The sequence below is a fragment of the Pelodiscus sinensis genome, chromosome 17 (assembly GCF_052426305.1).
Source record: "Pelodiscus sinensis isolate ZL-2025 chromosome 17, ASM5242630v1, whole genome shotgun sequence".
Classification (NCBI taxonomy): domain Eukaryota; kingdom Metazoa; phylum Chordata; order Testudines; family Trionychidae; genus Pelodiscus; species Pelodiscus sinensis.
In genome coordinates, this window is record NC_143068.1 from 5,990,102 (window position 1) to 6,005,643 (window position 15,542).

General features: G+C 46.9%; 1 protein-coding gene and 1 pseudogene across 7 annotated transcripts in view; one reads left to right on the top strand and one right to left on the bottom strand.

The window, feature by feature from the left end:
* The window catches only part of MYBL2 (MYB proto-oncogene like 2), a 38,992-nt gene that overhangs the window by 2,528 nt on the left and 20,922 nt on the right, over positions 1-15,542 (top strand). For 5 of the 7 annotated variants that reach the window (XM_075901358.2, XM_075901360.2, XM_075901359.2 and 2 more), the window contains one exon: positions 13,063-13,156. In XM_075901358.2, coding sequence (XP_075757473.1) covers positions 13,063-13,156 — 94 coding nt within the window. Of the gene's footprint in view, positions 1-10,352; positions 10,607-13,062; positions 13,157-15,542 lie in introns of those variants that run through there. The other 2 variants (XM_006126661.5, XM_075901363.2) reach the window with 2 other exon arrangements.
* LOC149523443 (uncharacterized) lies at positions 1,892-7,189 on the bottom strand (annotated as a pseudogene).

A 15,542-nucleotide genomic window follows, 5' to 3' on the forward strand; every position in this document is an offset into this window, starting at 1 on the left:
GTATGAAGTTTTAGTGTGTACTGGCTTCACTAGTGTTTTTATGTAGCCTGTAGTAAAACTAGCCAACTATCTAGATGACTTGATGTACACCCCACTCCCCCAGTAGACCTCTACATACACCAAGGGGTACACATACCTCTGTGAGCCACAGCTCTAGCCAGCTGCCTGCTTCCCTATCAAAACCCCCAGAACAATTCGTGAACCGATGGGGGAGGGCAAAAGCAAGCATTTGGTCACTTAAAATTGCATGCAGGATGGATCAAGTCCCATTCAAAGTAAATTGACCTCCGTCGGGAGGGAGGGAGGGGGAAGACACACACACACACACACACACACACACACACACAGTTTGAGCACTCATTGTCCACCGCCCTCTCATCCAATGACATTTAAATATTGTCTACATTGGGCCAGACAGCATGACTATAGCCTAGTGATTCTGGCACCTGCATGGGAGGTGGGACAGCAGAGTTCTAATGTCCCTGCTCCACTCACTTTCTTTTAAATCCCCAATGGAAATTAAAGGGAATCCTGCATCAGAATGTCCAATAGCTCAGAGGAGAATTCTCCTGACCTCCCCCATTCAAATTCCTTCTCTTCCCACCCCGTACCCTCCCAATTAAACCCATGTCATCAAGTGCTCTCCCCCACCAAACTGGGGGTCAAGGAGGGCATCACCTTCTGCAGCTATTGTGTGGAGCAGGGCAGGTGACTAGCCTATTTCCGCAAGAAAGGCACTAGCTGGAAACCCTCACACCAAGGAGCTGGTTCCCTTTTGTAATCCCTTCCACAGCCAGTTAGCTTAGGCTAGATTGATCTCCTTCCCACTCCATTCTAAACATGAGCCTCTCTTCACATGAGAAAATTATTTCCAAGTATTGTCTCATTGGATATTCCATCTACAATTAGTCACCCTTACTGTTTTAGGTCCCGCTCATAGAAACCCTTTCAGACTGTGTACCCTTTCAGACTGTGTTGTATGCTCCACTCTGAATGTAGGTTCAGGGAGTAACACACTACTCTGACCTAATCCATCCTGCCAGGGTAGTTTTAGATAGCTGTTAGGATAGCTCCTTGACTGGTTATTTGAATCAGGACAATTAAGTTAGGATTTTGCATTGTCTGGTATTCTATGTCACCTTTAATTTAAGCCTCTTGCCCAGCATGGAGCCATGTTCAGGTTAAGTATGCCCATTTGGTTAGCAGCTGGCTGCTCTCTCAATGAACATTACCAATGGGAATATGCCCCTACAGCTGGACCAAGGGAGAATAGCATTGCAGTCCCTTAGCGGAAGGAGCAGAGAGTATCAATACTGAGAGGCATGTCAGATGGCTGGTAGTAATAGCAATGCACAGGATTATTTCCACTCTTTATTTGCATACCACAAACAGTTAAGACAGGAGAGTTTTACAAAGGCAGTCTGATCAGTAGGAAGATCACAAATCAAGTTCAGTGTTGTTGATCAAGAGTGAGCCTTGGTGAGTTGGAAGTTGCAAGTAGACCTTATTTAGGAATTCAGAGTGGTTTCCCCAACCAGAAGTGCTGCTAGGAAGTCTCCAACTAGGGGGGAGAGAAGGGACGAGAGGAAGACCTGCCACAGGTGGAGAGAAGACGTTAGGCTCTGTTGCTGTGAGCACACATGGAAGATGAAGCCCCACCATTTGCAGCTGAAACTAAAGATTTACCAGCTAGTGAGCTAGTTTCTTAACCAGTAGTTTCCTGGACTGGGATGAACACCCCCAGGTGCAGTCAGACGTTATATACCATCCTCTCGTGGAGCAGACACTCAGTCCCATGCATCACAGGTGCGTGCAGTACAATACCATACAGAATGCATGTAGTACCATAGAGTCACCATATTGTCAGAGTTTAGTGCTTAATCTGATTGTGTTAGCCATCAGTGACTGAGCTAAGCCCAGGCCTTTCCCCTCTTACTTGAGCAGTTCTTGGATTTTTGTGGCCTATTTGGCTGGTTACTGTCATTAAGGAAGGTATAGCAAAGTCAAATGGCTTGATGCACTGAGGAACAGCTAAGGGCTCTAGCTCACTCCCCTGAGTATCATGACAGAGATCCAGAGGCAGAAGCAGAATGCCTCTTAGTAGCTGTACCAGGCCACGCCAAAGCAATAGCAAAGACAGATTTCTCCAGAGAGGGGGTATCTGGTTTCAAAGATCCTAGTGACCTCGACTCTTCTACGCTTGCATTCAGGGAGACAGTGTTGTCCAGAGGGGCTTGTATCTCAGAGATCTCCCATATGGGTGGAGGTGGCTTCCTCAGACTTGAGAGGTCAGTTATTTCAGAGCTCTTGGAGAGCAAGCTCTCAATTGACTTAAGGTGCTTCTCTTCCTTGCACGGTGTGGAGGACTTAGCATCACAAAATACTTCAACTATAGAAGTGGCTCTGGCACTGGGTTCAGAAGCCACACCAGACAAGTCAAAGGCAACTGGAACACTGGGAGTCTTGCAGAACGAAGCAAGACCACCATCACAAGGGCCTGGCGTCATACAGTTCAGGTCACCCTTCACACAGCTGCTCAGACACTCCGGCCATTTGAGGGCAAGCTGAGAACTGCCTTTTGTTTTATTCTCCAAGTCAAGGATGCCATCCCAGGTATCTGGTTTAGAGGTACCATCAGTCTCCAGGTAGTAGCTGCTGCCTGAAGAAGAGCTAACGCAGCTGGAAGCACTTGCCACAAACCCTTGTTCCAAGATTTCCTTTAAAGTCATAAGGCTGGCACTGCTGCTCTGGGTGGAAGACATCACAGGAACTCCAAACTAAGTCACTCAATCTTGTGAAGTCCTGTGGCACCCAGAGACATCTTGTAAGTAAAGGAAGCCTTGACAGAGGGAACAAGTTCTCACACTGGGCTCCCTTTCCGAGTCCTAACTGTGGGCTTGTCTAAACTGGAGAGAGTTTGACAACCTTTCACTATGCCCATGGAACATTAAAGCACCCACCCCCACAGTATGGCCATAGTTATGCCAGAGACTTGAGACTAGTAGGCCTGTTTCTGGTTGAAAAACAGAATAAGCTACATATAGCTGCTGCCACACTATGATTTATAGTAATATAACTGCACTGGTTACCCACACACCAACATGCTTACACCAGTAGAACACTCGTATAGACCAGGCCTTACAGTAGTTTCCATCTTTGAACATGCCTGCCTCACCCATAGTTTTACATTAGGTTACTATAAACCGACCTGCCTCATTTATATTTCAGGTCAGCCTTTTAAGCTTTGTTTTAGAACAGCTCATCACAGCCCTGGCAGACAGAGCTCATCCAAGTAGAGGACTAGGAGTCAGGGGAGCAATGGGCTAGGCTTGCCATTGAGGCAAAACTACATCCTCTTTTGAAAGAGGGATGTAAATTAGGTAGATTGAAAGTGCAAATTGAGGAGTACAGGACCTTTCGAAAAGGTTTTTTCCCCCCAAAAAGAACCGCGTCTAGTCTAGACAGCAGTTTCACTTTCAAAATACCCTTTTTCGAAAGAATGCTGACATGCAATTATGCAAATGACGTGCAGGATATTTAAATCCCCACTTAATTTGCACTTTTGATCTGCCTAATTTACATCCCTCTTTTGAAAGAGGATGTAGTTTAGACATAGCCAGATGGTCATAATGAATGCTAAACCTCATCTGTAATATGGGAGCAAGACTCATTCCCAGGGCATCATTAGTTGGACTAATTAGTGTTTGCAGATGTACACCGATGGCACTACTGTACACAGATAGGGGAGAGGTTGTTAACAGGAGGGGAGCTTGTGATGTAGGGAAAAATGTCACATCACTGTCCTGGAATTTGTAGCATTAGGCTCAAGAGCATCAACTATAGCTAGCAAATCTCATGCCAAGTGCTTTTTATCCCCACCCCCAATGAACTCCTACTGCTTTGGCTCCTTTACAGGTTGGGTTTAAATGGCTTCTGTTCTCTTGTCCTACCATTCTTCTAGGCAGAATCAGACTAAGGAGAGGGGTTTCTTAGAACACCAGCACAGGTGAGCTCACTTTGTCACTTGGGAGCTGATGCTGAGACCACTTAGATTCTCACACAGTACAAACTATTCTGCACCACAGCCCTGGGGCTGTATGCTACATGGTTACTCTTTAACAGAAACATTTGTAGCTCTTTTCTCACCACTCTGACTCTAGACATTAAAGATCTGACAGAAATTCCCATGTGCTGAGAGTGCTTTTCCCTCTGGGTGTGTGGATTTTAGGGACACGGTCCCTTGAGGGACCAAGTCAGCTTTTGTCTGATTTGTGTACAGAGTACCGTTGGGACAAGGTCACCTAAGATGACCAGCTTCTTTCAGCTAGCCAGAGAAGCTATCCCTTCCCCTGACATTGCTTTGTCTTATCTTTGCTATTTCACACCTCTTCTCCATTACCAAAGAGCCCATGACAGGAGAGCAGAAGAATCCCTTCTAAAAAAGGTTATGGAAACCTCAAGTCACACTATACCAGAGGCTCTGTAGCAGGACCTTGTTTTAAAGCTTCGGTTTAAAATAAAAAAACAAAACAAAATAGTCAGGAGTCATTGTACTCAGCATTTAACAGATCAGTTTAGTGGCAAAGCTGAAGCCCTCCGGTGGGATAGAATACACAGGACGGGGCAGTTACATGAGTCACCATTTGGTGAGGACTTGGGTGAAGTCACTGAAGGAAGAGCTCATTGTTGTTCCCCACTATTCTTGGTTTCTGGGTGCTGCCTAATCACAATGTCACAGCTGTTCTGCTTTCAGTAGAAAAATGGAGAAGAGGTTCCCATCAGATCATGGGGGAGTTGAGGAAGGAGAAAATGGAAGAAAAAGAATTACCCTATCTACCACATAGCGCCTGAAAACTACTCATTAAGGCTACCACTGTCTGTGCAACACATGTCAAAGCATTGTGACGTTAACACTAGGGAGTTAGTGTTTTACACTTACGTCATACCTGGCATTTTATTGAGCTAACAGATTTGAACGCTACAGATATGTTCAATCTTTAAATCAAGACTGGATGCCTTACTAGGAGGGATGGTCTAGCTCAAATAGACATTGTGGGTTTCATACAGAAATTACTGGGTGGTTTCTCTGGCCTCTGTTATGGGGGTTAGACCAGAGGATCATAGTTGTCCAAAATTGATTCAGATTGTAAGGCAAGAAGGGACCATCAGCACAGCCAAAGCTCTTATTCAGATAGTAAAGCCAAACCCTGGACTCCTAAAAATGAGAAGCGCTCTATGGGTTGAGCATCTTAAACTCAATAAGATATGCAATTTGCACTACACAAATTGCATATCTTATCTCAAAGATATTTTGAAATTTGGCACATCTACACAGTGCCAAATTTCAAAATAATGCACTATTTTGAGCCATTCCTTAACCTTCCTGCAACGAGGTTAACTAGGATGGCAAGATAGCATGCCTGTTATTTTGAAACGAGTATTTTGAAATAATGGGTGGCTTGTTTAGATGTGGGGTAATTATTTTGGGATACCTCTGGTTTTCCAAACTAGCCATGCAGTGTAGACACCCTAAAATGTTAAACCAAGATGTGGCTCATGTACACCTGAGACTGCTGTTGAAACTGATAAGAGTCCAGGTAGAGCAGAAAAGAGAACTGTTTTAGGACATTAGAATACATACTAGCCAGCTATTGTGCCTGCTAGAGGAGGGCACCAAATTCAGAGATCAGTTTCAGAGTAACAACTACTGTTACTGCATCTAACATTAGAGAACATTTATTTGTTAACTACTAGAATGGATCTGGACAGTCACTTGCATGATTAAGGCCTAAAAACATATTACAGGCAGTCCCCGACTTATGCCGATCCGACTTATGTCGGATCCGCACTTACGAACGGGGCTCTCTCGCCCCGGAGGTCCGGGCGAGAAAGCCCCGTTCGTAAGCTGCTCCGGTGCCCCTGGTCTGCTGGAGACTGTCTCCAGCAGACCAGGGGCACCGGGCGGGTTCCCACGCTTCTGAGGCTTTGCCAGAGCAAAGCCTCAGAAGCGCGGGGAACCGCCGCTGCTGCCGCTTCAGTCTGGGTGCCTGTGGTCTGCTAGGGACGGTCCCCAGCAGACCACAGGCACCCGGACTGAAGCCGCAGCCGCGGGGGGGTCCCGCACCTCTGAGGCTTTGCCAGAGCAAAGCCTCAGAGGCGCCACCCCGCTGCCGCTGCGGCTCTGCTCCCCGTGTCCCTGGTCTGCGCAGCTAGTGTGCTCCCCCCCCAGCAGACCATGCTTTTGTTTTGGACTCTGGGGCAGAGCAGCTGGGGCACTGCCGATTGGTCCTGCAGCACCGCTCTGGGCACTACTGGAGCAACCCAGCAGCACCCCAGCTGCTCTGCCCCAGGCATCCCAAGTCAGCTTCTGCTGAAACTGACCAGCGCTGACTACAGGAAGCCCCAGGCAGAGTTGCTCTGCCCCAGGCTTCCTGGAATCAGCTGCTGATCAGTTTCAGCAGCAGCTGACTTGGGGATGCCTGGGGTTCTTAAGTTGATTCTGTATGTAAGTCAGAACTGGCGGTCAGTTTCAGCAGTGTCTGAATCTGGACGCCAGTTCCAACTTACATACAGATTCAACTTAAGAACAAACCTACAGTCCCTATCTTGTACGTAACCCGGGGACTGCCTGTACTTCCTTTCCTCTGTTCCAGTCTACAGGCTTGTGGGTTAGTGACACCACTGTGTTCAGAGAACCTCATTAGAGTCAGTGGAATGATACTCTCAACTAAGGTCATATCATTCCCCTTAGTTTGTACATGCAACACCACCATTTCCATGTTTTTTCTTCCTCACTCACACATATGTAGATGGGCCTTGCACACAATTGGGGAAAGAAGTGTTTTTAAAAAGCATTAGGGAAGAAACCCAAAACAGAAGGTAAGCTAGGAAAGCAGCAGATCTGTGAGCCAGGGTTGCTTTTAATTTACTTTTGACATTGATTAGGTTTGAAGAGTTCCTTAAGCATAAAAAGTAGTGAATAAAATCATGTAATGGTACAGGATTGTCCAGGCAGGTTTTTGGAGACCTAGAATGCGTCTCTGCACCTCTCTCTCCAGGGGAAAAACTGAACTAAACTAAAACATTAATGTTTTTTAAAAAAATAAGCAGGTGCTACTCACCAATGGTTTCTGCAGAAATCCTCACCAAGCCCTACTCCTGTCCTGCTGGTGCAATAATTCTCCTTTTATAGCACTGGGGCAATTAGTTACCAGGTCCTTTTCTTGTCATTTCCTATTAAGCTAATTTGGGAGGAGGGGGGATTTTCAGATTGACAGTGATGATGCTTGGACAACAACCAATCTGAAGCAATTTTTATGGGAAGTTGCCCCTTAGTCCTGCAGAGACCTGCCCACATACATCTCACTGAATAGTCCCATTGAGCTTACTGTGGTGCTTAAACATAAGTCTGCAAGATCAGGGCCAATAAGCAGAGAGTATCCTATGTTGGAATTGCATCAATAACCTAATAGGTCTGCTCTGCAGGCTTCGTATTTAGCCTATCCATTTAGTGCTGTTACAGACTTCTTGGGGAGATGCTAATTCACAAAAATCAAGCCTCAGAAACAAGAGATGATTGTCAGAGCTGGGTGGTAGTGAACTCCTGAGTGCTATGCATAAAAATAGAAATAGCCCCACCCGACACACAGCTGCTGGAGTGGCTCTGAACCAGATAAATGTTCCAATGCAACACTTTTTGTGAAAAGCAATAGTGCCATTTAATGGCAATGGCTAGTCCTATGAGTGCTCCTAAAGAAGATAAACCTACAGCACCAGGCTGCTCAAACTTTTTCATTGGGGATCTCCTGTCTCAACGGAGAGACTATCTTTGTGAACACTTCCTCTCCCATTTCTGGTCATGCAGAGCTCCTTTTCTCTTTTTTGGAAAGGCACAGACTGGCTCCTGTCTGTTCGCAATCCTGTAGCATCCCCATAGATAGCTGTTTACATGGAAAAGCAACAAGGGGAAAGTATTTGTGTTTTTAGCTGTCTTCAGTGTGATGTAGCAACTTGGAAACAAAGAGGAGGTGGTAGCAGCATATGACCAGTCAGCTTTTCAGAGGTCATCAGAAAATGGTTCCTGGACAAGAGTTTGGGAGCTGGTGGGATTGTATCAGTGATGATTGTGAATCCTCTCCTCTGTTGTTTTATCCTGTGTACCCATTAAACAAACCAGTGTCCTCCATGCCTGAGTACTCAAAATACCATTAATACATATGGGTGTTCTTCTGTCTGCTTGATGGGAGTCTTTCTGACTCTTCCATCTTTATGTTTTAACTGTAACATGGGACTCTTAACATGTCCTATGAGCAGTGTTCCTTGAGTGCTGAATGCTTGGGCGGCCACCCAGGAGAGATTGAAATGCTGCACAGCTGATTAACAGAGAGCCCACAGCGCCTACACCCAGCAGCTGTGTCTAGACTGGCAAGTTTTTCCGCAAAAGCAACTGCTTTTGCGGAAAAACTTGCCAGCTGTCTACACTGGCCGCTTGAATTTCCGCAAGAACACTGACGCTTTCATGTAAGAAATCAGTGCTTCTTGCGGAAATACTATGCTGCTCCCATTTGGGCAAAAGTCCTTTTGAGCAAAAGCTTTTGTGCAAAAGAGCCAGTGTAGACAGCTCAGATTTGTTTTGCGCAAAAAAGCCCCGATTGCGAAAATGGCGACTGGGGCTTTTTTGCACAAAAGCGCGTCTAGATTGGCATGGACGCTTTTCCGCAAAAAGTGCTTTTGCGGAAAAGTGTCCGTGCCAATCTAGACGCTCTTTTCTGCAAATACTTCTAACGGAAAACTTTTCCGTTAAAAGCATTTGCGGAAAATCCATGCCAGTCTAGACGTAGCCTGTGTTTCTATTGGTGGTGCACATCTGCACATGCCTTTGTGCACATAACCTTTGTTCTTTATACGGATGAAAAAAAATTAGAGAGTTTGTTAGCATGTGTTTCTCTTTTGAGCAGGTTGGTTGGAGATGATGGGCTCTGCTATCAGAATTTGTAAATAGATGTTAAGAGAAGGCAAAGAATGATGGGGAATGATGGTCTGCTTTTTATATATAGCTCTGTGATGGGTTCTCCTTTGAAATCTTATTTGCCCATCATGCTGCAATGGAGGTTCCACTGTTTCAGCAAACTGCCTAGACACATGTGTAACTTTAAGCATATGCTCAAGTCTTTTGTTGAATCAAAGCCTTTTTCTCTGAACTTGTCTGTACTGACATTTATACCAGTGACTGTCTTTGTTATTTTATTTGTTGAAGTGGCTATCGAGGTGACTCATGAAATAGTCATTCAGAGCTCCCTTTGGATTTTGTAGGCAATTGTTACCCTTTATTCAGTGCTGCACAGCAAAATGCAGGTAAACATCTCTGCAAATGCACTTCTGCAGACATGGGCCTCTGAGGATAAAATCACTTCCCTTTAGCTGTCTTCCCTCTATAAATCCACCTTTATCCCAAATAAGCTATGTCTTTAACATTAAGAATAGAAACAATAGCTCTTCCATATGATTTATAAACTTCAAAATATTGTGCAATTAATCCTCACCACATCCTTCTATGCAAATAGAGAAACACTTGTTGCCTGGCACAAAAAGCTTTTTCTTGTTTATTCAGAAAATAGGGATTATGTTCAGCCCTGGACTAACTGTACATTAGCATGTATGTAGCACTTCACATTCATAGATCTCAAGGCCCTTAGCACAAGTGAATAGGCATCATTAGCTCTGTTTTACAGATGGGCAAACCGAGGCACAGAGAGTTAAATGACTTGGCCTGGGTCAGGGAGTGAATCAGTGACATAGCCAGGAACAGAGCCTAGATATGATTGTGGGCCCAGTGCTTGTCCATTTCAGTAGACTGTACTCTCAGCACTCTGACTGAAGGCATGAGGAGCCTGGCCAGGAGATGACAGGGAGGGAGAGAGGAGACCCGTGAAAGCCCCAGTCTAGTGCAGAGATCTGTCTCTGTTGGGTCGGCTTTCGGGCCTGAGGCTTACCATGAAACTTACGGTCAGGTCTGACTCCTGAGGGGCAACGTTAAGGCGCAAACAGAATTTGGGTTTGCAGACCCCAAGCCCCCTGCAGGGTGCCTGCCGCTGCGGAGCTGTCGCTGTATGCATATATTTCTTTGGGCACGCCGAGCTGGACCTGCATGCCTGTAATGTGCACACGACCTTTGCGTGCCGCATTTTACAGACATTAATTCTCGCTGCAGTAAGAATTGGGGGCAGCGGAAAAAAGGAAGGAGATTTTGCAAGCGGCCCGCGCGCGCCTCTTTTAAATACCCCCACCTCCCGTTTTGTCCTTCCTTCAGTCTCCCTCCTTTTATTTTTGCGCTTCTCGTCGCTCTCGCGCAGGCTCGGCTGCAGCCCGGGGTGGAGTTGGCGCGAGATAGGAAAGTTCCTCCTGTGCTGTACGCCGGGCAGGCGCGAGCTTCCCCCGCGCCTAATCTGTCGCGCGCGCGCTAAGCGGGGGTCGCCGGGGCTGCACCCCCGGCAGAGGCCGGCTCCGGAGCCAAGGGATGCGGCACCCCCCTGGCGAGCTGCGTGGATTCTCTCGCCATCGGTGCTTTTAATGCACAAAGGGGCAGGATGGCTCGCAGGTCCCGCTGGTAAGTTTCATGCAGTGGGGGAGCTTCGAGCCCGCCCTGGGAGGCAGGCTGGGTTTGTTCCCCCCTGTTGTCTCCCCCAGTATTTCCCGGGGGAGAATCCACGCCCTGCATTCCCCCTCCCCATTATGGGGATCTTGCTCAGCATGCAGGGCAATCCACAGACTCATCTCCCCCCCCCATTGCTAGGAAGGGGGTGCGGGGGGGGGATTGATCTGTGGTCGGGTTAAAGTGCTGTTTTAAAATGGCCTGCTCACAAAATATGAGTGTGGGGAAACGGGCAGCCATGTCGGGCGGGGGAGGGGGTTGACCTCAAGTGATCAGTATGTTTTGTTCTGCCTTAGTATGGGGCAGGTGAAAGGTGCCAGTTTGGTTATAAAGCCCTTGGGGTAAGGACAGTCACTGATCAGATGAGATGGTAGGACCAGCACCATGAGGCCCTGCTCTTGCCTCTGGGTGAGTTTCTGTGATGAAGACAATACAATACAGGCAAGGCTAGCCAAGCTATAGTATAACCCAGACTAAAGGTTTTTGAACAGTGAGGGGTAGGCCTATCCAATATCTTACACTTTTTTTTGCCCGTGTTTAGTTTGAGATGGTGTTCCTGGGTTCTAGTTCCTTAAATATGGACAGAGAATCAGGGACTCAGTTTGTTTCCTCTCTCCTTCAATAAAAACGGCTGCTCTTAAACCTATGGGATCAATTCCAGTTGCTCTGCCTACTTGGATAAGGGAGCTGGAAGCTGTCCTGTGTCATGGGCTTGCTAGTGGGCACAAAATAAAGCAAAAGGCCTGCATTGGGCTAGTGGCTCTGAAACGCCTGTAAAGAGCTGCCTGGTCACATGATGCTGGTGGCTGTTCTTCTTTTGCTACTAACTTGTATTAAATATTTCCTTCATATTATTTGAATACACAACGAGTAGTACTGTAGCACCTTAGAGATTTATATATATAATTTGTTAAAGCCTAAGCTTATCGGGTAGTCAAGTTGACTACTTGCATTTCCCTGACCCCCATTGCTGCCTCTGTATCAGAGGCAGCAAGGGTGGGGGAAACAGGAGCCAGGGCTGGGGGGAGTAAGGGTGTAAGCTACCATTCGACTACCAGATAAGCATATGCTTATCAGGTAGTTGAGTAGTGACTAGACTAGTCGCTCCTCCTCTTTCCTCCCCCACTCCCGTTTGCTGCCTCTATTAGAGAGAGGCAGGAAGGAAAGAGAATCAGGAGTGGGTGCTGGGGGGGGACTAGACTTAAAATCTGGTTCCCCCCAGTACTGCCTCCACGGGGGACAGAGGAAGCAGAGGCTAGCGGGGAACTGGGGGTGAGCTGGGAATCAGCTGATTGCTGGCTTGTGCCCGGTCCCCCTGGCTGCACTTCTGCGTTTTAAATGTATTAAGAGCTGTTAACTATTCGATTAGCTAATTAAACACAATTTAACATCCTTAGTGGGGAGCCGGCTTAAAAGCCGGTTTCCCCCCAGCACCATCTCTGTAGTGCGAGTGGGGAGGGGCAGAGGAGTCACAGGCATAGCGATCTAGGAGCTATCCCCGCTGTCTCTCTGCAGAGCGCCTTCCCTTATCTACTAATCGTATACTCGATACAAATTGTATTGACTACATGATTAGCCAGATATCTACTTCTTAACATCCTTAATGGGGATAGCCTGTAATCACCAGCGAGAAAGAAGGGAAGGTGGGCTTCAGTCATAGAGACAATGTGATGCCTGCAGACCATTTGACTGTGACTAGGCAGCTGGTGTGCTGGGACTGCTGTTCATTTCACTGATCCTAAGCATCTCACCTTGTCCTTATGGTACAGTAATAACAACAGTTACTAGCCCTTACATAGCACTTTTTCATCAATGGATCTCAAAGTGCTTTACAAAACAGGTCAGCATCCTTGTCCCCAGTAGTAAAACTAGGTCTTTGTCCCTGTAGTGGATAAGGATGAGACACTTCCCAGGATTGTAAGGCACCTTGCTACCATCTGCCTTTACCAAGAAGAAGCCATGTCAGGGCTTGCTGGGGGTCAGATCCCCACCTCTGCTAGCCCGGGATGGACACCAGCATTCAGTAGGGACCTTATCTGGTACTCTTGGGTGAACTGGTATATGAATACCAAACCAAGGGGATTCCTGTAACACGTGCACCCGTGTGCCCTCTACCAGCTGGCATCAAGAGCGCCTTGGGTCACAGGGTAGTTGAGCGGTGCTCCTTGCTATTGTTTACCAATAACAAAGAGACTTCCACAGAAGCTTTCCTAAGCAAAGCATGTGACCCCAATTTGCAGCTAATTATTTGATACTTAAATATTTAGGTGAGGCAGCTGTCTTTGGGAAATGTGACCAAAACTTAGTGAAAAGGCCCATGAGCAGAGGCAGAGCTTTGGGCTGTGCTGCAGTGTTTGTTCCAGCTGCTGCATCTCTCATCAAACAAATCTCACCCTCTTGGTTTTGTGTAGTGAGGAGCAAGATGAGCTGCATTACCAGGACACAGACTCAGATGTGCCAGAGCAGCGGGAGAACAGGTGCAAGGTCAAGTGGACTCACGAAGAGGTAGGTGATGACAGGGCTTTGCTCAAAATGTGTTTTGTATCTTCCAGGGGTGTGGACAGAGTGACTGGAGGTGGAGGAAAGTCGGAATAAGACCTTCTCTCTAGGACAGTTGTGTAGAGAAGCTGTAGGGTGAGCTGTCTTAAGAGGAGACTTGGAGAAAGTCAGCCATTAAAAGCTAAGCTGCTAGTATATCCCCAAGCAAATTCTCACCCATACCATATGTATCTGTTAAGGTACTTGGGTCTTAAATCGGCCATCAACTGCCGCAAGAGTTTACCCCAACTTTGGAGGTCTACACCTTATCCTGGAGGATGAGGATCAGCTTCTGTCAGAAATAAGACACTCAACTAAATGAGCTCTTACTCGTGTCAGAATGGTAATTCTGATGCACTTATGCTAGTGTCTCTGTAGTCCTCAGAAGAGAGAAGTGCTCAACTCAGATCTTGTCTTTGTTACAGAAGAAGGAGTGTTCTTAACTCCTCTTAGCTAACCAGGTAAAATCTTGTTGAAGACCTGAGTTAGCAAGTCATGTTAATGAGCAAATTCATGGGAAAACTGCATACTTCCTCTTCGCCACTAGGAGTTTTATCTTTGTGTTAGTTAACTCAAGTTAGAAACATACCTTTTTTGCGATGAAGATGGGGCCCCAGATTCAGCATGGCAAGTAAGCTGTTTACTACCTCAACTAAAGCTGAGTCTAGCACCTTGTCTACACTTCATATTTAGATCAATATAGCTACATCATTCAGGGGTGAGAGAAATTCACATCTCTGAGTGCCAGAGTTAAGGTGTGCTAGCTCCAGTATCGACGCAGCTAGGTTGACAGAATAATTCTTCCGTCGACCTAGCTACTGCCCCTTGGGATGGGATTACCTACAGTGACATAGGATTCAGAAACACCTGTAGACATGCCTTAATAGTTGTTAACCTCATTTGAGATCCAGCTGCGTTAGGCTAGACCGGGGAGGGCAATAATCTTTTTTGAAGTGGCCCGGGGCTGCCCCGAAAATGGCGGGGCCTAAACTGGAAGGGACGGGGCCAGGATGCTTCTGAGCTTCCCTATCACAGACCATGCTTGGTTTGGAGGTGGGGAAAGCCCCTTTGCCCCCCTTTCCCACTAGGCACCTATGTCCCTGGCAGGGTGGGAGGAAACTTCGCGTGCTCCCTTGCCCCCAGATCCTAATTGGCCTGGGGACGAGGAGCGGCAGGTCCTGGATCAACTTGCTTGGTAGCCCGGATCCAGCCCTTTTGCCCATCCCTGGGCTAGACTTTGGCTGAGCTGCATGACTGAGGCAAAACTGGGTTATAACCCGGTTTTAAAAGTCATTGCTTTAGGGTCCATCCAAAATGAGACATCTCTCCCGTTGCTGTGTTGGGTCCCAAGGGAAGGGCTGCTGTATGGTGTGGGGATGCAGTTAAAATATGGGTTAGCCCTGTCTGCACAGCAAAATGCAGCCCTGTCTGAGCCATGTCTGGGGCCTATCATATTGTAATCCAGAAGCATAAACTAGCTCTCAGACAAGGTCTCTCTTGCATCTAAAACTCTCTGATTAGAGCACAGTTTGGCCCTGTTCGAGCTCTTTGAATCAAACCATGTTAGAACATAGATTCATAGACTCATAGACTTTAAGGTCAGAAGGGACCATTATGATCATCTAGTCTAACCCCCTGCACAGTGCAGGCCACAGAATCTCAACCACCCCTCTTAGAATAATCCTCTCACCTACATCAAAGATATTGAAGCATTCAAATACTTTGAAGGACCCAACATGCAGAGAGTCCTTCAGCTGTGATCTGTGCCCAATGCTACAGAGGAAGGCGAAAAACCTCCAGGGCCTCTGCCAATCTACCCAGGAGGAAAATTCCTTCCCGACCCCAAATATGGCGATCAGCTAAACCCTGAGCATGTGGGCAAGACTCACCAGCCAGACACCCAGAAAGTTCCCTATAGCAACTCCTATCATCCCTCCATTGACCTATTTCCAACTGATAATGAATGGTCAATTAGTTACCAAGATCATGTTATTTCATCCAACCATCCCCTTATCATAGAATCATAGAACTGGAAGAGACCCCAGAAGGTCGTCAAGTCCAGCCCCCCGCTCTAGGCAGGACCAACATAGGTGAGCCAAACCAGTATTTAAGTATAGCAGATGAACACTTGTTTTCAATGAGTAGCCTGGGCTTGTGTGCTTCAATTCCTGCCAGCCATTTATGGCAGAGTTTAGAAACCTGCCTACCAGTTTGTTACAGGCAGCTGGAGTGATTCTGGATTTGTAGGGTTTTTTTTGTCATGATTATAAATGGCATAAAGTACTTAGCAGGGCAAAAGTTCAAGCCTTCTCTCTCCAGCTGCAAGACTTAGCCTAGGTTTACACTAGGGCTT